This window comes from Amblyraja radiata, chromosome 38, assembly GCF_010909765.2.
Source record: "Amblyraja radiata isolate CabotCenter1 chromosome 38, sAmbRad1.1.pri, whole genome shotgun sequence".
NCBI lineage: Eukaryota > Metazoa > Chordata > Chondrichthyes > Rajiformes > Rajidae > Amblyraja > Amblyraja radiata.
This window is the reverse complement of record NC_045993.1, coordinates 8563599-8589354: the sequence shown is the minus strand read 5'-3', so window position 1 is coordinate 8589354 and position 25756 is coordinate 8563599. Positions and strand designations below refer to the sequence as shown.

Genomic DNA, 25756 nt, shown 5'->3' with positions numbered 1-25756 from the left:
ATCCTTAAAGCTGGATTCCGTAAACCTTTTCTCCTTGTGAATGTCTGGGTTACATATTTTGAAATCCAGGGGTTTTGTAGCTGTAAATATAGCTGTGAATTTAGCTGTTGGTTTGTTTCCTCGTTCTTTACCCTCTTGCACCCTTCTCCGTTTCAAACTGAAATGTCTTAACCCTCAAATTCTCTTCCAGATTTATGTTTTTTTCCCCCCCTTCTCTGTCCATTATATGTTCAAAACTTTATCCCATTTCATGGTCCCCATCTTTGTTAGGTTTGGGCCTGTCTTAATGTGGAAGCCACTAAAACATGAGGCTTGAAAACAAACGCTTTTGCAGCAAGTGATGGACAAAGGAGTGGATAAAGAGTGTCATCTTTGTGCTGATGATGCAGAACTCCTCGAGCTGGTTAAGGGTAGTGATAACTAAAGACTGAAGAGCTAATCATCAGCCACAATTGGTAAAGAAGGAAAACATAGAAAGTGGCAGGAGTAGGATATTCAATCTTTTGGGGCTGCTTTGCTATTTAGTAAGATTATGACATACTTTCTGCCCAAACTGCAAATAAAAGCTTAGTGATTAGAAGAAATTGCTGGAAGTCTTTGAAAATGTCAGTTTGCAACAGGAGTAAAAGTGGGAGGTAAATTGCTGTTTGAGATAATTACTGATCTGTGTGTTTCCAGCTTTTTCCAATTTATTCCTTATCAATGAGAGGTTCAATAGTTTTTCTGCATTAATGCTTGAGTGATATCAGCACTCCAGATTTAAATACACATTCTGAAATCCCATTTGGCGGGGTGGTGGTAAGTGCAAGGAAATCAGTCGTAGATTTTCTGTAAGTGAGTGCTGTTGATAACACGGCTTACACCTTTAGTCTCTGATGAATCCCATTTTCATCTCTCTGACTGCTAATCCATAAATTATTTGTGCAGATGGCTCGTGTTAATATTTACTCGGTTGGCAGCTTTTGGAACTGTTTTGCTTGTGACTCTAACCTTGCACAATATTGTTAGCAGTTCTTATTCCTATTCTAAATGAATTTGATTGGCGTTATTATGTGCACCCCACAGATTAGGTGCATGTGGAATAATTGCCTAAAGTAGTAAAAACAGCAGCACAGTCTTGCAGAGGCTGAACAAAAAATTAGTATCTTTGGCCTACAGTCGCTTAATATAGTTCAATGAATTTGTCAAAAAAGCCTTGAGCATCTTGCCTATTTTAAAGTTATTATACAAAGTTAGTAGGCATAGCTTGAAAATGTACCATTTCACGCTCATATTTGAAGTGGATGACTGTTGTACAATCATTAGTTTCCAAGCCCAATGTTCCCAGGTAACTACATTTTAATAAATGACCAATTTAACTGATGTGTAGCTGGAAGAAAAATTGCATTCATATAGTATTTTTAAAATTTTCAAGAAACCCCCAAGACCTTTGTAGCTAATGACTTAATATTTATGTGTAAACTAGACCATGTGCAGACCCGTTGGGTCCCGTTCTCCAAATGCAATATTCCACCAAACTGCGCATGAGCGGCTGATGGACCCGCACTGCGCTGGCGCGACTGCCGCGTTCAAAGTTGTGCCGTTGACGGCAGAAATTAAGTTAAAGTTAAAGTGAATGGAGGACCCGTGGAGACATTTGTAAAATAGAATGAAACTTACCCGTGGAGCTGTTGTGTCCCCGTTGTGAGGCCAGGCAAGGGAAAAAAAAATGGCGATCTGAAAATCGTCAAAAGCGCCAATTGCGCAGGCGCGGATGCCGGGCCCACTACGCACGCGTGGGGCGATGATGTCAATTGTGACGCGGCTGATGGGGCCCCTCCCAACTGCGCAGTCGCGGCCGGCAAGTGGAGTGCTGTTTTAAGTTAATTTAAGTTTAAAATGTCAATAACTTGAAAAATATAACATCAATCTGAACGAAACTTGGCGAATGCACATCACAGGACAATGATGAGTAAGGTGGGCCTAAAATTGTAGCGCTATCGTGTACCGTTCTGGTGGAGTTTCGGGAACACACATATATACAAACAAACAAACAAACAAGATGAGAGTTTTAGTAATAAAACAAACAAGATGAGAGATTTAGTAATAAAAAAAAAACTAAACCAAGTGGGACCCGATGGGTCCCTGTCACATGGGAGGGCTGGGCCCGAACGCAGTATTCCACCACTCACCCATAGCCCCCAACTGCGCAGGCGTGGCTCATTTCCCCTCATCCCCAGCACTCCCTCCCCCTCCTCTTTACCTTCCCTCTTCTTTCCCCTCTCCTCCTCCCCTCCCCACTCCCTCCCTCACCTCTCCCCCTCTCTCTCATTTCCCTTACCCTCAGTCCCTCCATTCCTCCATAACCCATTTCCCCTCCCTATCCCCTCCTCACCCTCTATCTACCTGCTCCCCCACTGCTCACCTCTCCCCTATCCCACTCCACCACTAAACATAATGTTTAAATAACATTAAACAACAATCCTCCCCTCCCCCACTTTCTCCCTCTCCTTATAACAATGTAACAAATCTCATTGTACTGGGAGTCCTGTCTCCCCTCCCCCACTCCCTCTCTCTCCTTTCAACAATAACCAAACCCTCATTGGGTGTACTGTCATTTGGTAACATTGTAACAGGCAGAGCAAGTTTTAAAGTGAAAAGTTTGATTTTTAAAGTGAAAAGTTAATTTTTTAAAGTTTAAAATATAACATCAATCTAAATGGAACGCTGCTGTGTTTTTAAAAATGGACTTTTTAAATGTAAATGAGATCCCATTGTGACATCATTGTGGGGTGGTACACTGCTGACGGACAGTTTATGTAAATGAGATCCCATTGTGACATAGCTGCTAACTGTCAGTGCAAGTTCAAGTGATTTTTCTCAAACTGGATTTTGTAAACTTTAAAATGTGAATAACTTGTAAAATATACCATCAATCTGAAAGAAACCTGATACACCACACATGGACAATGTAGGACCGAAAATTGTTGTGCTATCATGTACCGTTTTGCATGGTTCTGGGAGCACAGCTCGGACACACACACACACAGACAGACATAGAAACAAACAAGATGAGAGTTTTTGTAATATAATAATAGATAGATATAGATTATTGTTGTAATACTGGTTGAGATACTGCTCATGAGGTAAAATTGCATCTAGAATGTAGTGCTTGTGGTAGTTCATCATTGCTTCAAAGCTTGGTTGAGATGTTAGCCTATATTGTGTGCTAAAGTTCTGGAGCAAGCTATGTGCCCACATTTCTCTGAGTCAAAATTACACTTAAGCTGCTTTTCTTCATGGCCAGTGCACTCAGCAGAGTTGGATCTTGTCTGTACTTGTTTTGGCTGATCCTTGTTAATGTCCTTCATTACTTTGAAAACATTTAGTTAGACAAGCCTTTCATCTTTAATTAAATCTGGTAAAATATTAAAGGGTGTTATTTTCCCTTTCTAATCCTGAGGAAATTAAAGGTCCTTTCTATATTTGCATATATATCTGAATTTCCAATGGCTAATTGTTGTAAACATTTTTTCCCCAGTGCCCGAAGCGACGAAGCCAAGCTTAAGCCAGCCTCCAACTGCCACCTCAGTTGGCAGTGTTTCCACACCAGCCGGCAACGGTGGTAACAATGCCAAAAGGGCGGTGGCCACCAACGGCCAGCCACAGAACGCCGCCCGCTATCTGCCCCGTGAGGTGCCTCCTCGATTTCGCCAGCAAGAGCACAAAGTGTTACTAAAACGTGGTCAGCCCCCTCCGCCTTCCTGTGGACTTCTTGGAGGTGGGGCGGGGCCTCCTGGGTTGCCAGGATCAAACCCCGGCACTGCACAACCATTGACGCAACCCAACGGTCCACTGCAGCACGGCAGTACACCAGTGGGTAAGTAGGTGGAATTCATTCTCAGCTTCTGATGGTTTTATTGGAAAAGTCAATATCAAAGATGAAACTCGAAAGAATGGTGAATATTAGAACGCTTTTCAAGGTTCTTAAACTGATTTTGCAGTAGCAGTACTGTAAGATCTTGTTCAATTCCACTGTACAGGCTGTGCTCAAGATCGCAAGAAGTTACAGAGAGTTGTAGATGCAATCCAGCAATCGCACAGACCAGACACTCTACCCCTGACACCATCTACCCTTCATACTGCCTTTGCTCTCTGTTGTAATCCAGTTTCACTTGATTGTATTATGTATAGCATTATCTGATCTGGTTGGGATTACATGCATAATACATTTTTTTCACTGTACCTCGTTACACATGACCATAATAAACCTAAACTTGGCGATACTTTCTTGAGACAAGGTCATGCATCAAAGGAGATAAAAAGAGTGAAATCCTTGTGTGCACAATACACAGATACTGTTTCCTCACCCAGTGGAATTACTGATTTTATTGGTACTAATTTATAGAAATACTGGATAGAAACTATCACCAACAGAGGACAAACTATAAATGTGAGCATTTCTTGACACATAATACCTCTAGAAGAAAAGCATTAAAGAGACAGTTATTGTTGCCAATTTCATGACGGTGATTGCAGCAAGCTGTACTGTCTGTGAATTTTCTCCTTTCCAGGATGGCTCTCTAGGTATTCAATTACACAGAGGCAGATAATCATAGTTATTTCCCCCGATGGTGATTCCTTTTTCAAATAATTATTTATTATGGACAGGTTGGCCACTTGATTTAGTGCAAGATTAACAAAAGCCACCAAATCAACATTTGGAGAGGGAAATTAGACTGCATATTGGCATAATAGTAGAACTGCTGCCTCACAGCGCCAGAGACTGCTTCAATCCTGAGTAAGAGTGCGCTCTGTGCGGAGTTTGTACAGTGCCCTCCATAATGTTTGGGACAAAGACCCATCATGTAATTTCACCATATAGAAATTACAGCAGTGTCTATACAAAGTCCCCCATTTCAGGGCACCATAATGTTCGGGACACAGCAATGTCATGTAAATGAAAGTTGTCATGTATAGTATTTTGTTGCATATCCTTTGCATGCAATGACTGCTTGAAGTATGTGATTGATGGATATCACCCGTTGCTGGGTGTCTTCTCTGATGATGCTCTGCCAGGCCTGTATTGCAGCCATCTTTAGCTTATGCCTGGGCTAGTCCCCTTCAGTTTTCTCTTCAGCATATAAAAGGCATGCTCAATTGGGTTCAGAAGACGTGATTGACTTGGCCATTAAAGAATTGACCATTTTTTAGCTTTGAAAAACTCCTTTGTTGCTTTAGCAGTATGTTTGGGATCATTGTCTTGCTGTAGAATGAACTGCCGGACAATGACTTTTGAGGCATTTGTTTGAACTTGAGCAGATAGACAATAGGTGCAGGAGTATGTCATTTGGCCCTTCGAGCCAGCACCACCATTCACTGTGATCATGGCTGTTCATCCACAATCAGTACCCCCCCGTTTCTGCCTTTTCCCCATATCCCCCGACTCCGCCATCTTTAAGAGCTCTATCCAACTCTCTCTTGAAAACATACATTGAATTGACCTCCACTGCATTCTGAGGCAGAGTATTCAATAGATTCACAGCCCTCTCTGTGAAAATGTTTTTCCTCATCTCTGCTCTAAATGGCCTGCCCCTTATTCGTCAACTGTGTCCCCTGGACTTCCCCCAACATCGGGGACATGTTTCCTGCATCTAGATAGGATGTGTCTATACACTTCAGTAATCATTATGCTACTACCATCAGCAGTTGTATCGTCAATGAAGATAAGTGAGTCAGCAGCCATACAGGCCCAGGCCATTACATCCCCACCACCGTGTTTCAACAGATGAGGTGGTATGCTTTGAATATTGGGCAGTTCTTCTCTCCTCCATACTTTGCTCTTACCATCACTCTGATATAAGTTATTCTTCGTCTCATCTGTCCACTAAACCTTTTTGCAGAAATGTGGTTGTTCTTTTAAGTGCTTCTTGGCAAACTGCAACATGGCTATCCTATTTTGCATCTTGCAGTGTAGCCTCTGTATTTCTGTTCATGAAGTCTTCAGTGGTCATTGACAAATTCACACCTGACTCCTGAAGAGTGTTTCTGATCTGCCGGACAGGTGTTTTGGGATTTTCTTTATTATAGAGAAAATTCTTCTGTCATCAGCTGTGGAGGTCTTCCTTGGCTTGCCAGTCCCTTTGCGATTAGTCAGCTCACCAGTGCTTTCTCTCTTCTTAACAATGTTCCAAACAGTTGATTTTGGTAAGCCTAAGGTTTGGCTGATGCCTCTAACAGTTTTATTCTTGTTTCTCAGTCTCATAATGGTTTCTTTGACTTTCATTGGCACAACTTTGGTCCTCATGTTGATAAACGGCAATAAAGGTTTCCAAAGGTGATGGAAAGACTAGGTGCTGAGAGCTCTTTTATACCTGCATTAAGGAGGCAATTAAACACACTTGAGCAATTACAAACACCTGTGAAGCCGTGTGTCCCAAACATTATGGTGCCCTGAAATGGGGGTACTATGTAAAAACACAGCTGTAATTTCAACATGGTGAAACCAAAATGTATAAAAATGGCCTTTAATAAAATCTGACAATGTGCACTTTAACCACATGTGATTTTTTTTTTCTATTACAAATATGAAATTGTGGAGTACAGAGGCAAATAAATAAATTGGGTCTTTGTCCCAAACATTATGAAGGGCACTTTATGTTCTCACCGTGACCGCGTGGGTTTCCTTCGGGTGCTTTGATATCCTCCCACATACTAATGGCGTGTAGGTTTGTAGGTTAACTGGTCTCTGTAAATTGTCCCTGGTGTGTAGGACATAGAGCTGGTATACAGATGATTGATGGTCGGTGTGGACCAAAGGGTTTTTTTCCCTCATCTATCACTGTTGTTAAATAAGTGGGGGTTGTAGACCTGAATCCACCTTAATAGAAACGTAGAACACATCATTCTACATAGATTATTTTCACTTAACTGACCTAACCAGATCCAGTCTAGGGTTTTTGAGAGCCTAATTAGACAAATTAATTATAACTTGAAGTTCAAATCCTGGCCACCGATGAAATGACAGGAATCAATCAAATTTTGCATTATTGTGGCCACATTCCCTCTTTGTTTATCACGCCAACAATGATTTGTTCATGGGATTATTATTCTGCATGTTAACGGTTGGCTCAAAGTTCAATCAGTCAGCCCCCTGGAGATGCCAGCTGCTGAAATATAATGGGTAACAGTCTCAAGATGGTGGCAATTAATTAATGCTGTTTGCTGAGTAACCAAGATTTAGTTAGGATTACAAGCTTTCTTCATTAACGACCCTTGTTTCTAGCGTACTTCAAGATGGTTTCAGGTTTCTTGAATCTATAATCATAGTCACAGTCATTCAGCTCGGAAACAGACCTTTCAGCTCGATGTCCATGCCACCAAACGCTGTATCGAAGCTGCCTATTTCATCATGTTTGGCCCATATCCCTCTAAACCTTTCCTAACTCTGTATCTGTCCACGCATCTTTTAAATATTGTTATTGTACCTGGCTCAACTGCTTTCTTTGGCAGCTCTATTCCCCTGCTTATATGTTCCTCTCATGATATTATATACCTCTATAAGATTATCCCTGAGCCTCCTGTGCTCCAAGAAATAAAGTGCTAGCAATAGTATTTAACTTGCATGTCAACATTTCTCATGGTTAACAGTGTTCAAGATGGATTTTCCTCTCTCTAATTTATATTAAAAAAAAAAAAAATTAAATTTTATCAGGTTGCGTGTTGGTAGATTTTACTTTTCCTTTTCTTCTTAATGTCATACCCAGGCAGAAGTATATTTAATCAAAGTGTCAATTGTGTTAAAAATTGGTTTTAAAAAGCCATTCAAATATAAATACTTTTTCTTGGAGATCTTTAAGATGTTTGTTTGTTTTTTTCTAGACACAAACTCTGGGGGTGCTGGTTCAAATTATGCAAATTCTGCTTGGGGTTCTGGATCATCCAGCACTGACCTCAACCACGGCTGGGATAAGTTAATCGTAGACGGGTCTGATATGGAGGCTTGGCCTTGCATCACAGGCAGAGACTCTGAGTCAGCTTCGGAACACGTAGATAACGAAGGTGCCTCAAACCTTGGCTCTGAGAAGAGCCTGCCACCTGGAAGTGGCGCTGCCAGGAATTGCAAAGGAGCTGCAAACCAGTTCGCTGCTGGGAGCGGAAAGAATGAATGTAAATTGGGGGCCTGGAACATGGGCCTTGTGCCTAAACCCAGTCACGCATCTTCCATCTCTTCGGAGAGCAAAGACGGACTTAACAATTGGAAAAACTTGAGCAGCCCTGATGGAGCTGGCCTTGGGTTGACCTTGAACCCAAATATCAACCCATCGGCCTGGCCAGTATTGGGCCAGGAGGGCACTTCTGGAAAAGGTACTTTGGAGACGGACATTTCGAGCTCCAGTGCACAACTTAGTGCAGTAGGTCAAAGCCCTAGGGATCAGGATGGTACTTCTACAAGCGCCTGGGCAAAACAGTCTAAAACGGAAAATGCGGGTGTTACATGGAATGCTTCTGTTGGAGAACAGCCTCAAGCTCTTAACACTGATGGACCAAATAATGGCGACACTAACTCTTTGAATGCAAGCTCACAGAGCACCGGGAACCCTTTGCAAAATAAGGGAGTGTCTGAAACAACAGGGAATGGGACCTGGAGCATGCCCTTAGGAATGGGTTTGGGAAACCCCTTGGTATTGAATCAATCTGTGAGCACTGAAGCCTCATCCGAAGGCAGTATTAGAGGAACTATGGAGGGACGGGCAACTGGGGGTTCTTGGAATACAGTTTGGGGATCTTCTGGAACCGATTCCATTTCTGGACAAAATGGTACAGCAGCTGATGGCAATAATGGACGCAGTGGCGATGATGCAGCAAAAAATGGCTCTGGTATGAAACAGTTACTGGTGAATAGATCAAGAACTGAATCATGGGACAATAATGGTGGATCCTGGGACTCTGAGACACAAGACCCCAACAAAGCAAAAAATTGGGGTAAAGGGAACAGAACAGCATCTGGTAGTGCTCAGGGTTTATGGGGTCAACAGCCAGGGACTGATAATCGGTCAGAAGGAGATTGGGTTGGCTCTACTAATGAACAGAATTGTGGCACAGGCGGATGGGACAATCACAGGGTAAATCCCCCCCCAGAAAACCAAGGAGAGAATGCCCAAAATTCCAGCTGGGTAAAGGCCTCTAGTTCCACTGGGAGTGACTCTGGTAGTCGAAACAACAACAAAAAAGGAGGCGCTGACAACCACCCAGGTGGACGGCGCTTAAACAAGGCTGATCATCCTGACCAAGAGGAAGTATTGCAAACTGTAATAAACAGGGCTGATCTAGACCCAAGGGTGCTGTCAAACACTGGGTGGGGCCAAACTCAGATAAAGCAGAACACAACTTGGGAAGTCCAGGAGTTACCCAGGAATGAGAGGCGCACTGACAAAGGAACAGAAGGGTGGGAGAGCACTTCCACTCAGAGCACTAACTCAGGGGGCTGGGGCGAAGGGCCCAGTCAAACCAGTCGCTGCACCTCTGGGTGGGGAGATGCTCCCCAGTCTTCAAACGTGGAGTGGAAGGATTCAAAGGCTCCAAGTGGATGGGTGGACCCAAAGAACAGTCAAAGTTGGGGAGGTGGAACACCAGAAGAGAAAGCACCATCTTGGAATGATGGGCCTAGAACCAAGGAACCGGGTTGGGGTGCAAGGCAGCAACAAACTCAAGGATGGCCTGCCAATAATGGCTGGGGTGATGGAAGTGGACAGCCAGCTGAGCAACCAAAAACAGGTGGCTGGGACAGCTCAAACCCGAGATGGGGTGAAAGTGGCCGTGGTGATGTAGGATCTTGGAGTGGTGGCAGTAGTTCTAATACTAATCAAAGAGGTGGGTGGGAGGACCCCACAAGACACCAGGGATGGGGTGAGCCATCCAAAGCAACCACTTCTAATTGGAACAAGCAGCCAGAGGTATCTGGTTCCTGGGGCACCGCTTCTGCTAATAGCCGACCGTCTGGGCCAGGTTGGGGCTCGGCACCTGTGCCACCGATGCCCTCTTCAGCTGTCCCACCTGCAACTACCCAAACTTTGCCAAAGGAGGAAGAACCTACTGGATGGGAAGAGCCTTCGCCGCAATCCATCTCCCGAAAGATGGAGATTGACGATGGCACCTCAGCCTGGGGTGATCCCACTAGCTACAATTATAAGAATGTGAATCTGTGGGACAAAAACTCTAAAAATGATAGCTCTGGAAGTGGGCCAATACAACGGGAGCAGAATGCATCAAGTGCGGTTACAGGACGAGGATCCACATCAAGTTCTGGTAAGCAGTTGCAAATTCTTCCCCTTTTAATTATTATTTGATGATCGTTGTGTTCCATATTGCACTGATGTTGAAATGAAGCTGAGAGTGAAGTGAGATTCTCTGTAGATGTTTTTTTACATGGCATCTTTTTTACGACGGTGAGGCATTGTAGGGTCTGTCTTTCCAGATTTTCTTGTGGTAAAATATCTTGTTTTTGCATGGGATGGAATTAAAGCCTAGCTAAATAACAAATGCCCTGACAATATTGGGAATGGTTTATTCTCAATTGTAAAGCTACATTGCATTCCCATCTCATTCAGCTCTTTATGCATGGTAAAGTGCTTTTGGCCATTGTTGAAAGCAATTTTGTTGAGTCATCATGTGTTTAAAAGGAGACTTTTAAACAGTTCCCTATGAGAGGCCATGCTGTGTATGCAGTGTCTTTAATTTTGTCTACCTGACATGTCAAATTTGCTAAAGAGTTTAACTTTTTATAATCATGTCTGATATGGTGATCTGAACCATCCTTTCCTGCAGCATGTTCAGCTGTTGTTTTGCCCTAGGCAGGTACGGGATACTGAGTTGGATGATCAGCCATGATCATATTGAATGGCGGTGCAGGCTCGAAGGGCCGAATGGCCTACTCCTGCACCTAATTTCTATGTTTCTAATGTGCAGCTTATATTCAACAGATGGAGACAAACAGTCATAGATTAAGACTGTGTGGCATTTTTCTGCACTCCTGATGCATAATTCTAAAATGTTTTTCCATCTTTACATCCCCATATGTTCTTCTCTGACCAGACACATTTTCCAAGAAATTATAATGTAACAACAAGGAACTGCAGATGCTGGTTTACCTGCTGAGTTACTCCAGCATTTTGTCTTTGAAGGAAATTAATCCAGGACTCGTTTCAGCAACACCCCAGTAGGCAATGCTCATTTCTGAAACGGATGAATGTGGTTTCCAATTTTTCTCAGAGACTGGAGCACTAACATCTGGGCCAATGCTTCTTTACAGCACTGTAGGGGTTCTGTCTTTATTAAAAGGCATATAACTGAGGTCTCATCTGCTTTCTCACGTAAAAGATCTCATGGCAAGTTTTTAATGAAACGATGAGGTGATGTTCCCAGTGATAATCATCCCAGTCAATAGCAGCACAATTCATCCAATGATGACTTTGCTGTTTGTGGGAGGTTTCCATTGCATATTTGCTGTAATTTCCTGGATTATAACTGTGGTGACACTTCAAAAGTAGTCATTGCCCCCAAAATACTGCACATTCTGAAAGGAATGAGGAAGACTTTGTAGACGTTTTGGTTGTCCTCTCACGTTATTAGCTGACAAATTATTTAATGTGTTATGACTACCTTAATTTGCATTGATCACCTTGTAACGTAGATATTTTTCCAGTTTTCAGTACAAAATGAATTGTTATAAATTTGATAGCTATTCACCCCAAGGGGTCTCCCCTATTTTCTTGACAATGGATTGCATTAATTTTGTTTGTGATCTGTGCTTCAATCTAAGAAACTTTAAACACAATGGTTGCCCTTGTATTGATAACTACTTTATGCCAGCTCTCCCATCTTCCAAATTACAATTGAGTTACTGCCCTACACGAAAACTTGGCAGCGGGTGCAGTCTGATGCCAGGAAGTCCAGATTGCAGTTTATGCATACACAGGCTTCTTTGTATTGTACAAGTTGTACCTCTCCTTGCTGGGAAAAGAACCTCTGGATTTCATAAGAATGTTACAAGTTTCTATCTGATCATAATAACCAACAGAAGGAGATCCTTGTTTTTGGAATCTTGAGTTGGTGTGCATTTTGATTCAACAAAGTAAACCTAATTGGAAGTGTGTTTAAATCTGAGTCAGCATTCTACTTTGGGATATTAACAAAACACTGGAAAGTATAACTGATTCCTTCTGGTCAATGGAAGATCATTAAAAATTATTTTTCAAAAATGTTATTAACATGGCTTGCTTCCAGTTGTTAGCTGACAGCAGTGCTCACAAATTTGAGCTTAAAATACACACAGCACCCTTGGATTTGGCTGTGTTAGCTAAATGGAAAGATCCTGTCTTTCATGTAACGTGCTTGTCTGCAGTATTTACTTCAACAATGGTGACCATTGCAAGCTGACTTTATTTTTCTGGTGCATTGTCTGCAGTTCCATAGGGATACCCAACATTGGTATCCTAAATATCAGCACTCTGCAGTGCTGTTGCAAAGCAGCAAGCGAAACTTAATGCCCCGTTATAAAGGTGAATGGGAAATGAATGTTTCATTTGAGCCACTGCCGTACCACTTTTATGGGGTTTAAAATAGTTGCTGATAAGAGCAAAAGTAGTGAATTAAATCAACATTTGTACGTCTGCAGGACATTCAGGTACTTTTTTTCCATTTGTATTTGTGCCTATTCAAATAGAGATTTGATCTCATATTTTCATATGCCTCTGACTGACAGATTCAACATGCATCAGGTAAATAAAACGTATTTCAGTTTCACTTATCAGGTCACTTCAGAGTGAATGTAACTGAGCCGAGCAGTACTGTCTGAAGGGAGCTGGGATTGGGGGGTAAATGAAAGCTGGTGGAAGGGAATTGGTTGTTGGAGTTTAGGGCAGATCATGCTACAGGGAATGAGGGAAATGTTCGGTGCTAATTGCTAGCTGAGAGTACTGGGGAAGGGCATTGCTGACTAACGTCGAGGAGAAAGCAGGATCTGAGCATTGAATCCATGCCAGAATGGCAACAAATAGTACGACAGTTTAGCAAATTTTGCAGAAGGTGTTAAGGATTTGCCCTGGTCTAAATGTTAAAATTCCAGCTATTTCAATTGGCGGCATTCAAAAGGATTTTTCCATTGGCTGAATGATTTGAAAACCTTGTGTTTAATTATCGACAATGAGAAATAAGCCGATTTATTTGTGGCTGCCATTCATTGGGTTCCCCACAGCTTTAACCCCAAACTGCTCACCTGAAAGACCATTGGATAAGGGCTTGTTTGTAAGGCCAAACGTATATAAAGTTGTTATTTTCCATCACCAAAACCACGTTTAAAAATAGCCACTTGAGCAATCTGCTTACTGGAAGGCTTCTGGGAACATACTCAATCATACTGTGTTCCTTTGAGGAAAATATATTTCCTGCAATTGCTGCATTTTGCTGGTAAATAAAATACAGCAACTTAGTGTTTGGCGTACTTAGTGTTTGGCGTGTAATATGTGAATTAGATTAATATTATACGACACTGACTATCATACGACTGAATGAGTGACAGATTGGAACTGAGCTCAGTGTACTCCATGTGCAGGAAGCCACGTGAGTAGAGCAATGACTGTTTATGTAAAAGGAGCTGTAAACTTTAAAATCCAATAACACTTGGAATTTTAATCTCAAGTTCCAGTGAAGCTCATTTTGCCTGTTTTCGATTAGACACTTTCAAACGCAGCTCGACAACAGACTACCACTTTTAATTTGGAAATTTCTGGAATCCGTGGATTTGAGCTTCATATCGTGACACTATTTTCCTGTCCATTGCTTAATCTTTTAACAAGGTCCTGGATTCAATATTGTACTAGTTTTTACCTTCAGTGAGCTTGAATAACGGAGTTGCATCACTGTGGTTGGGGATCCCTGGTAACATGCTGTTTCTATTTACTTGATCTCCAGAAATACTAAACAGGAAATGTTTTAATTGTACTGCTTAAAAGCCAATTCAGGATTTAGGACAGATGCCAATGTTTTGTGCACCGAGAAATATGTTTGTTTATAGCTGTGTGTAACTTTCCCTTTTAACTTTAATTTTGTGATCATGCTTTCAAACAACTGATTTTTTTCAGGGGTTGCAGGGATTTATTTTTCCTTTTCTCAGTTGTCCGCACTTGATACTCACTGATATATGACCTTTCTGTTCTGTCTCAGTTGTTAAAAGGTTGTCTAACCATGAAGCTGTCTTCAGTGATTTTTCTTTTCTAGAAAGCTTATTTATAAATTGTTTTAAATTCTTACTTTCCGAGTCATTCCCTAGTTAGTTCTAGGAATCTTTGATTTACTTGCCAGTTTGAAGCAGTAAACAAGCAGTAATGTCTGTGTTATTTAACATTTATTTTATAGTGCCATCAAATGGCTAAGGAAAAATAAAACATAACAATTATATAAAATACTGAATATGAATTTTTCAGGTTCAAAATCAGTGCAGGATGGATGGGGAGGTGGCGATCGACCTACTGTGGCAAATACTCGTCCCCCAAGCTGGGAAGAAGATGATGATAATTCAATGGGCCTGTGGAACAGTACTGGAACTCAGGAGAGTAGTTCACCCTACAACTCAGCTAACTGGACCTCAGGCGGGAAGAAAATTCACAAGGTAAGAAAGGAAAAGTTCTGTGAAAATAAGCAGTTCGCAAAGTGCCTTCTCATTTTTGGGAACTTGGTGCCAGAACGGTGTTCAGACAGAAGTCGAGGCAGCGTCTTGCTCTGTGTGGCATTCCCTATGATGATAGTCAGTTCTTGGAAACTTTGATTTACTTGCAGGTTTGAAGAAGTGAACAAGCTGTAATATCTGTGCGATTTAACCTCGATATTTGATAGTGCCATTGAATGACACATGCAATGACAGTTTCGGCCCTGATTGGTTCTGGCCTTTTCTCGCCTCTAGTTTATATTTCCTCCTTCCCTACACCTCTACTTCCAGTCTGAAGAAGGGTTCCAACTCGAAACATCACATTCTTTTTCTCCTGAGATGCTGCCTGACCCAATGAGTTACTCCAGCATTTTGTGTCTATCCTCGAAGAAAACCTGGCAATAGTGAGAGGGGTGGGAAGCTTTGGGAATACATCCAATTTACTGTAATCTGCAACAACAAAAAACACCTTGCGATCTGAGGTAATGTTAACATTGTAACAATGTAAGTGGTTTGCTAGCCAACTTCCTGGGCACCTTCCGGTATTTCAATTTTCCAACATAACGGTTCCATAAATCCATTTATAATTACAATAGCTCAAAAACCCAATCTAACAAGTTTTGTAGGGTGCAGTGGGCGAGGTTGGGGGGGGGGGGGTTGACAAGAGAGAGTTCTGTCTTGAACAAATCCAAATTATTTTTAGATTCACAACATATGGTTGTGCAATTTCCTCAGTGCAAATTTATAGTTCAAGGTCAAGGGTCAGTTTATTGTCACATGTACCAATTAAGGTACAGTGAAACTTGATTACCATACCGCCATACTAAAAATAGCAACAAGACACACAACTACATAAACGTTAACATAAACATCCACCACAGCGGATTCCCCACATTCCTCACTGGGAATAAAGTCTAATTTTCTTTCCTCTTTGTTCTCCCGTGGTCGGGGGAGTCGAACCATCCGCAGTCAATGAAATAGTAATGAAGTTCTCAACAGCCAAAAATCTGTAGCCTCCCTTTGATCTGGTATTTTGTTGGTTCACATGCTTGATCAATAGTGTTTTATCATTAATGTTTTATTATTATTAATGTTTAGTGTTTTCTGAGTCATTCGTAACTGTCACTGTATGTCATGTTGTTACTTGTGGGCGGAGCACCAAGGCAAATTCCTTGTATGTGAATACTTGGCCAATAAACTTACTTACTTAAAGTTTTAATGAAAATAATTTAAAATGCTAAGTTCATGTTATTTTTTGAAATTGTGCGACATTGTTATTCTGTCTCCATGTCTGATTTGAATCATTAGTACTGCTAAAAAATATATAATTTTGATCATAGTAGTCATTATGTAGAGTTTGTTCTAGTTTAGCAGTAAGCAGATTGCAGCGACTTGCTGTGAGATAATCTATCATCCGTATCCCAGCACTGTATAAGTGCAACTCAAACTAGAGCTAAGCAGTTGCTACCTAATAACAGTGAGAATATTCCTCCAGTACTTTTTTCCTTTGATTTTTTTCTGAGCTGTAACACCCAACAGTCTGCATCTATTTCACACTTGTTGGCATTAAATTGATGACTTGTTTCAATTTCAATTAGAAAGGGCTGACTTCAGGCAATCCCCTCTGTTACAGGCAAGTTGCATTTCTAGTAATCGGCCTGTACTGTGATTTTCTGTAACACAAAATTGCATTAGCTGCCCATATGTTTGGAAATGCAAATTTAACAATAATAACATTTTGTGTTTAGTTAAAAGCTACCTTTTTCCTTCAGCACAAACTCTTGAGAGATAAAATTTTATTCTGCTCCTCAAACTTTTGGGTGGTGATTTGTGAAGGGCAAATTTCTGTAACGCAAATGACTATAATGCAAGATTTGCCTGCATTGTGAAGAAATAGGAATTCTATAGTGATATCTTTATGACAGGAAATAAGAGCAGATAGGGTCATATGGGCCATCAAGTTTGCTGCACCATTCAATGCCCAAAGGTCTATCCCACTCAGTGCTCTAAAGCATGTTACATGTTCCAAAAATATTATCTTGCATGCATGTAAATCCCAGTAAGGAGACCTTTACTGCAATTGAGGGAGCTTATTTCCATAAGGTGTTTGACAAAGTGCCACATCAAAGGCTGTTGCACAAATAAGAGCTTGTGATGCTGAGAAATGTGTGTTAATGGGTTTTAAAAACTTGTCGCTTGATCATTTTGTATCTACATTGATGATTTGGAGGGGGGGGGGCATACAAGGCATTAGAATTTTCTGATGATGTGAAAAATGGTTGGAGGGCATGCTGTTATGAGGATATTTATTACTCTGCTGTACGACATATCTTGAGTGAGTGGTAGAAACTTGGCAAATGGAGTTTAACAGGAGGAGGTGTGAGGTCTATACTTTGGAAAGAAGAAACAAAGGAAATTTTACTTCGGAGTCACGTGAGTGACTACGTGAAGAACCCCGCAAGGACGCATGCGTGTCATATCGCTACACGCATTGCGAAACGTCAGGCGGGGTGGAACGACGTTCCCCCCGCAGTGGCAGTTTAAAAGCCGGAACCTGCAGGTAAGAGTTACTCTGCGGTCTTTTGTGTTTCCCATACCAATTTACAGGTGGGGAGCATGGACAAATCGAAGAAAGCAACAAGAGCTGCGACAAAGCTGGTGGGGGAGGACCGCGGAGTAGCGGGCAGCCAGCAGCGGCCAGCGGCACTTGAATCACCGATAATGGGATCAGCTGTGCCCGATGTCGCCTCCGCACCGGCCAGATCCACTCCGCGGCCGGGCAGTAAGGCAAGACAGAAAACTAACAAAGTCGTGGACTCAGATGAGTCCGACTTTGAGCAGCCGCGGGCGGCCAGCGACCGTGAGCGCTGGAGCCGGATGGAGCGGTGTGTGGACCATTTGCTCCAACGTGACAGGCTCAGGGAGATGGAGTCGAGTCACTGTGGGCTCTATGGAAAACCCACAGCAGCACCTCTTGTAGGGCTGCACAGTGCTTCTCCCTCATCAGAGGGGAGCACTGGGGGTCAGTACTGGGCTGATCCTGAAGAGGGGTTTGCAGAAGAGAAATCAAGTGTGCAGGGGATGCAGGAACGAGAAAATCTACTGGACATGGTGTCCAACTTCATACAGTCAGACCAGACTGGCCAAAACCTGGAGCAAAAGCTAGCTGCCAGTATAGACTATATGTCCTTTAACCAGCTACAAGAACAGGCTGTATTGGACACCACGTCAAGACACCTGGCACCGGGTAACTATATCCCTGAATGTTCCAGTAGTAAATACTTGTATATGGAAACATATTGGAATAGGAGTTAGAGGCATGGATATCAAACTCCAAAAGGTAATAAAACAGCAGGGATAACAGCATTCGCCCGCACAGTGGATGAGAAGGACATGTCCCAGGACCAACAGGATGCACTGGCACTGCTTTGCAACACTCAATATGAGATGAACAGCATCAGGAAGAGTGCCATCTGAGCCACTTTAAATACGAAATTCGTGGGTCTGTGTAAACCTGGGAACATAAAACCACAAATACTACTATTTGGAGGTAACCTATCGAAGCAAGTCAAGGAGCTCGATGGAAGCAAAAACCCTGGGACTCATAAAAGGGACTTCATCAAAAACCCACTACAGCCATAGACAGCACCCCTACGCACCCACCAGTAGAACAAGACCGACTGGTGAAAGCTCGAAGGTCCGGTACACCAAACATGAGTCCTTTTTAGGCCATGGCCCAGGCCGGCCTTCTTGGAAGATACGCGAACCTCCAACATCAACCAAACCACAAACCCAGACACCAACGCCTCAACATCAACGAAGGACTTACAAAAATAAATAAATCTGCCACTGGTAACTATGGAGGTAGGTGGGTCTGGTTCCCTACAAAATACAGGGAGCATGGAGGTTGGGGGGAGATTACACTCCTTTCTGGATGCATGGAGTATGTTAACTACCGATACTTATATTTTAATCAGTATCCAGGGATATACAATAGAATTTATACACAAGTACAGCCCTCCAGTTCAACATATACCGAACCGAATGTTCGTACTTTCTGGTAAAGAGAAATCAGAAGCGCATGCTGAACTGGAGCGGCTTTACGCAAAAGGTGTAATTGAAAAATCCCAACACGAACCGCTAGAATTCGTGTCCAATATATTTACCAAAAACAAAAAAGATGGTGGTTGTCGCATCATCATAGATCTGACCAAATTGAATACATTTGTACAATATATTCATTTAAAAATGGAAACCTTTGTTACTGCTAAACAATTGATTTCTAAAGGTTACTTCATGGCTAGCATCGATTTAAAAGATGCTTACTATTCAGTGCCTATACGAGGTGACCACAGATGTTACTTAAAATTCAACTGGATGGGACAGCGCTGGCAGTATAGAGCGCTGCCAAATGGGTTAACATCAGCCCCCGGGCTGTTCACAAAATTTTTGAATCCAGCCCTAGCGTTTCTACGGAAACGAAAACACATGGTCATGGCATATCTAGATGACATACTTATTGTGGGCAAAACTTTGGAATTGGCCAAACAAACTGTAACAGCCACAAAACAGTTATTTGAAAAACTGGGGTTTATTATCCATCCAGTTAAATCTAAATTAACGCCTTCCACTACTATGGACTATTTGGGGTTCACCATTGACTCAGTTCACATGTCGGTGACTTTGCCAAAGGGAAAGGCTATAGACTTAATAGAGGCTTGCAATAACCTCATTGACATCAGTAAACCATCCATCAGATTGGTAGCAAAAGTAATTGGCAAAATGGTGGCTGCTTTTCCAGCCACACAATTTGGACCTTTACATTACCAAAATTTACAGAGAGCAAAAATACAAGCACTCAAAATCAATGCTGGTCATTTTGACAGACCAATGAAGCTACCAATCAAAGCTATAATGGAACTAAAATGGTGGATAGATAACATTTGGCTTTGTTTCAATCCAATCATTATCAGCAACCCTTCTATGGTGCTACAAACTGATGCCAGTGCACTTGGTTGGGGTGCCACCAATTCCATCTCCAGCTGTGGAGGTAGATGGACTGCTCAGGAGGCATCATTATTACTCACACTGGGCATAAACTACCTGGAAATGTTGGGTGCATTCTATGGCCTAAAGTCATATTGTACTGGGTCATATCACCAGCATGTTAGACTACAGATTGACAATACGACCGTGGTAGCATATATCAACCACATGGGTGGAAACAAATTGACATCATGTGACAATCTGGCTAATACAATTTGGCAGTGGTGTATCCAGAGATATATTTGGATATCAGCTACTTACCTACCAGGAAAACTAAATTTAGTGGCAGACACCAGGTCACGCAAATTTAATGAAAACACCGAATGGATGTTGAATAAAAAAGTATTTGCTGATATTACAGCACGATATGGAACACCAGATATCGATCTATTCGCATCCAGGCTTAATCACCAGTTATCAAATTATGTTTCGTGGGAACCAGACCCTGGGGCAGCGGCGACAGATGCATTTTCGCTGCATTGGGGGAAATTGTTTATTTATGCATTCCCTCCTTTCTGCCTCATCAGTCAGGTATTAAGGAAAATACAGCAAGACTCTGCGTCTGGTATTTTGGTAGTATCCGATTGGCCTACTCAACCATGGTTCCCAGTGATACTGAACATGGTATTAGAACCATGTATCACCATCCCGAATAGACCAGACTTATTGGTTCATCCCGTAACAAGGGATAGCCACCCATGCCATAACTATTTGAATTTATTAATTTGTAGAGTTTAAAAATACCACTACTACAGCTGGGACTGACGGACCGAACAGTGAACATGATTTCGGCGGCCCAAAGACAGTCCACCAAAAAACAGTATCTGGTCTATATCAGGAAGTGGGAGATGTATTGTCACAAAAACAGCATCACCTACAGAGATATGAACATCCCGTCTGTTCTGGAATACCTGGCAGGCCTCCATTATGATGAGGGGCTCAGTTATAGTGCCATCAACTGCGCCAGAAGTGCCCTATCAACTTATCTATGGCAAGGAACAGAGCGTCACTCTGTTGGGACTCACCCACTGGTAACAAAACTTATGAGGGGAATTTTTAATACCAATCCCCCAAGAATCAGGTACTCCCAAATATGGGATGTGAGTATTGTCCTGAAGATGCTCAGGAATTGGTCTCCAGCAACAGCTCTGTCCCTACATAGACTGACATTAAAAACAGTCATGCTAATGGCATTGGTCACGGCACAAAGGGTACAGTCATTACATAAATTAAGACTGGACAACATGACTTCTTCATCTGAAAATATTACGTTTCATATTTACGAATTAGTAAAGCAGAACAGACAGGGATCAGCAGGCCTCAATATAGAATTTAGGTCTTACCCAACAGATGATCGTCTCTGTATAGTAAGACATTTGTCGTTATACATGGAGAAAACGAAAATCATCAGAGGCAATGAGAAGGCACTTTTTGTCAGCCATAAGCAACCACACAAAAGAGTGATGGTCCAGACCATCTCAAGATGGCTGAAACAGGTTCTAACACAGGCTGGGGTGGATACTAATATTTTTAAATCTCATTCCACCAGGGCTGCAGCTACATCGGTAGCTATGCAGTTGGATGTACCAATGGACCAAATCCTCAAGGCAGCAGGATGGTCAGGGGAAAAAACATTCCAACTATTTTATCATAAACCAGTCATGAAACCTGGAACGTTTGCAGAAACAATTTTAAGTTCTGTAATTTAATTTACCCCATAAATAGGGGTTATAATTTTGTGTTAATAAATTTCATGGATTTCAATGTCGGATTCATGTCCAAATTATGTTGACACAATTCCTCCTACAGTCATTAAGGCAGATGTGATGCATGGACTCGTTTCCACGGCATGAAATCACAGAGCTTTGAAATCTTCACGTAGTCACTCACGTGACTCCGAGGTAAAATAGTAAGATTAAATGAGAACTTACCAGTTCGAAGTTTGATCGTTATTTTATGAGGAGTACGTTGAGGGAATACGTGCCCTCCGCTCCCACCCATGATCATATACTCAACTGGTATTTCTTTCTCTAATCTTACTATGTTTAAGTCATTACAGTTATCTGTGATTTCACACCGCTGCTTTGAAGAATGACACGCATGCGTCCTGGCGGGGTTCTTCACGTATTCCCTCAACGTGAAATTATATCTAATTGCAAATGAGTGAAGTAGAAAGAGGTCTGGGTATTATTGTGCATGAATTGCAAAAGGTTAGTAGGCAGCTGCACCAAGTAGATAGGATAGCCTTTAATGCAAGTGATTTGGAGTTTAGAAATAGAGTAGTATTGTTATAATTGTACAGGATAATGGTGAGGTTTCATTTGAAATACTGCATTCAATTTTTGTTTCCTTATGTAAGAACAGTTTACCAGCATTAAAGCTGTCCAAAAAGATGCTCATTTTTAATCATGGGGTGAGCGCATTGTCCTATCACAAACGTTCTTTTGAGTTCGAAGAATAAGGGTGATCTTATTGAAACAGAGAACAGGGTCAGATGTTAAGCTGTTTCGATTATTCAGAGATGTTGAAGCATGGGACATTGTTACAGGATAAGGGGATGCCAATTTAAAACTGAGATGCAAGGAATTTTTCTTACCTAGAGTGTTGAACTTCATGGAATTATCTACCACTGAGAATTGTGGGCTTGATTCACTGGAGGTTTTTAAAGAGTATTTAAGGGGAACTGAGGACAATGTGGATCAGGCACAGAAGAGGAGAAGCAGCTTGGGACAGATTAGGTGCGATCGTCTTGAATGGTGGAGTTTGAGTTGATCCATTCTGCTCCTGTTTTCTGGGAGGGGCCCCATTCCCAGTTCTCCCACCAATCTTACTGTCTATCTCTGTCCCGCCCACTCCCCTGACATCAGTCTGAAGAAGGGACTCAACCTGAAACGCCATCCATTCCTTCTATCCAGAGATGCTGCCTGTCCCACTGAGTTACTCCAGCATTTTGTGTCTACCTTCGATTTAAACCAGCATCTGCAGTTCTTTCCTAGACATAGTGGCCTGTGGTACCTGTTTGGTTCATTGGGTAAAATACTCTTGCTGGATGATTATTAATTTTGTATCAAAATTGATGATAAATCATGAGGAAGCATTAGTTTAAATGTTTACCTATCACCCATGATAATGTGTGTCCTGTAATTTCAGGAAATGGGTTTTGGATTATTCTGCTCCTCAGACTTTTGGGTGGAGATTTTTGAAGGGCAATTTTCTGTCACGCAAATGGCTATAACACAAGATTTGCCTGCATTGTGCAGAAATAGGAATTCTGTTTTTTAATTGTGGAAGATTTAGATTACTTTTTTTGCAAAAAAGCATTGAGTTTTAAAATATATAAATAGTAGAGTGATCCTTTATGTGACCCATTCCATGAAATTTGACAAAATGGTAAATACTTGGGGTACTTGCACGATCTTGAGGAAGAAATAGCAGACAGATTTAATTCAGCTGAATGATCTGATTGGATTAATGAGAGACTATTACCATCAAAAATCTGAAGAAGATTAGAAAATCCACAGCAATAGTGTCTGAAATAAGAAGACAGCTCAATATTTCAACTCTGACGATTACTCTTGTTTCACTGCCTCTTTCCTCCAGGGCTCCATGAAAGGTGGGAACAATGACACATGGATAAACCCCCTCTCTTCGCAATTTTCCAAAATGGGATTACTGGTAAGATCAGTTTTACTGAACATGCTGAAGCCTTGATGTACCGCTTTGCCAGTTAAATTTATCACATTAAGCCAATTGCTGATTAGCCTTATCACTGTAAACCTCATGAAAAAATAGTTTTGTGACAAAAAATACTGAAATGATCTGCAATACAAGTTAAACAGAAAGTCACTGCAAACTTATTTCCTATTACAAAAAATGTGTTGTTTATTTGTTGCAATGCAAACTGCACAGCAGAAGACAACCACAAGCTTTAATGTGCAATTTACTTCCTTTGCATTGTCCTCAATTTGTTACCTCAAATTGCACCAACACTATTGCCACCACTAGTATTATGTCTTTACGCTGTAGAACTTTAACCTGGTGTTATATAGCACAAAATGTAACATACTCGATCTTGCTGCAGCATAAATTTAGATGGAAAGGATCGATAATTATGCCACAGGGTGCTTTTAACCATCCAAATGGACTACATATAAGAATACAGTGATCCAGGAAGATTTATACAGCTCATTTTGGTATGTTTTCCACTGCAGCCAACACCGCCTCTATGTCACAAGAGGCTTAGAGTAATGAGCCTTGGTCAGCAGAGGCTTAATGTTGTAAATTACACACACTAATCCAAGTGACGACATTGGGATGACATGATCTGCAGTTCTGTTATGATTATGGCATCAAGTTCAGAAACTGTAAAATGTTGCATTGGGTCATATTTGTTTATTGATTCCTCAAGTCCCTTACATGACAGATAATTTGTAATCTTTACCATTAAACTTCACTACCATAATCTGTCTTAATACCTCGCAAGCCAGCTGCGCTCCGGCAATATATAACATCAAGTGCCAATGTTGGGTTACAGCCAACATTTATATATTTTTAAAACAGTCTTTAAAATGATTGGTGTTATTTTATATGTTTGGTGGCTATTCCTAGGGATTACAGCTACTAGTTTTCAGCCCTGAGGTTTGATGAGAGACACCAATATTAGTTGTTGCTAGGAAAAAGAGCTAAATACACAGAAAAACTTGAGTTTCTTGGGAGATGTTAAGCAGGAGGTTGATAGTAGAGGGTAGGATTTGTTATATATTGTATAAAAGGAGAAGAAGCAAATCTGTAAGGTTTTTGTTATGTTTACCAATATGTTTTTAACCTGCTTACCATTTGATTCAGCTATGTCCAGAATGTAATTTTTCAATAAAGATTGCAATTAGATGCTTATAAGTGTATTTTACACTACAGTATTTTTTTACTAATCTGTGCTTTAAATAAGCTATGGAGTTAAATTAGAAATGTCTGGAGTTTTTTTTAAACTGGAAATCTATTCTATTTTAGAACACTTAAAAGTGAATGGTACATAGGTTTGTTGCTTAATGATCACCATTTCAACTGGAGGTCAAATTCAAGTCTTAACAATTGGATAAAGCTTTTCCTCTTTTGCTGAATTCTGAGCAGACAGAAATATAGAGCCTAAACTGCAGAACCAGATTGTCAAACATTTATACTTCCTACAGTTTCTGAGGAAAGCTGTGGGTAAAATAAATCTAGCAATGAGTGGGCTCCAGGAAACGGATTTTTAAGTTGCCTGTTATCTGCATTCATTGTATCATTGCTCTATTCGCAGAGGGAGTCTTCCGAAGACAGCGTTGGTAACAAAATGGACTTAACTGTTGGTGAGTATTAAACGGGATATAGATGATTTATTTCAAGCAGATAAATGATAGTAGCTCTGGTACCTGTGATAAATTGCAGTCATATAGAGTGAAGCGCTGAGTTTGAAAATTGATGCGATTACAATCTTAGTACTGATTGCTGGTTCTTATCAGGATGCAGTTCAGACTCAAATAAAGCAGAAAAAGAAACATCTGATGCATCCACATTTTCTGTTTTTATTTCAGATTTCAGCATCTGCAGATTTTGTTTTGATTTTCTGGTTTTAATCACTTTCCCTTTTCTTCAATTGAAATAATAAAGTAAGATGGGTCAATCTTTAACAATAAGCAAGCTGCCTGCAGCCTATTAATAATAATGGTATCAGTACATAGGACAATGCACTCCAATTTTTCAGAAATTTGCGTACTTGTGTAAGAAGGATAGATCGGTGTAATGGGTCATGGAAAAATGCAGATTACTGTGAGCATTGGGGTACATCAGATTTGTTGGTAGTTATTGCAAGAGGTTTTGAGTAAAAGTTTTGTGGAGAGTGTACAGGATTTTGAGCCTGCATGAGGAGTTCTGTGGGCAATTTTGGTATCTGTACCTAATCCGAGAGTATATTTTATAAGATAGGCACAAAATGCTGGAGAGATTATCTTTGCCTTCAATTCAATTCAATTCTTCAATTCAATTCAATTC

General features: G+C 41.2%; 1 protein-coding gene across 3 annotated transcripts in view; it reads left to right on the top strand.

Annotated features, from left to right (window-relative positions):
* Positions 1-25756, top strand: part of tnrc6b (trinucleotide repeat containing adaptor 6B) — a 103311-nt gene that overhangs the window by 43907 nt on the left and 33648 nt on the right. For all 3 annotated transcript variants that reach the window (XM_033013453.1, XM_033013452.1, XM_033013454.1), the window contains exons 4-8: positions 3521-3859; positions 7861-10287; positions 14463-14647; positions 23330-23404; positions 25026-25074. In XM_033013453.1, the coding sequence (XP_032869344.1) occupies positions 3521-3859; positions 7861-10287; positions 14463-14647; positions 23330-23404; positions 25026-25074 (3075 nt within the window). The remainder of the gene's footprint in view (positions 1-3520; positions 3860-7860; positions 10288-14462; positions 14648-23329; positions 23405-25025; positions 25075-25756) is intronic.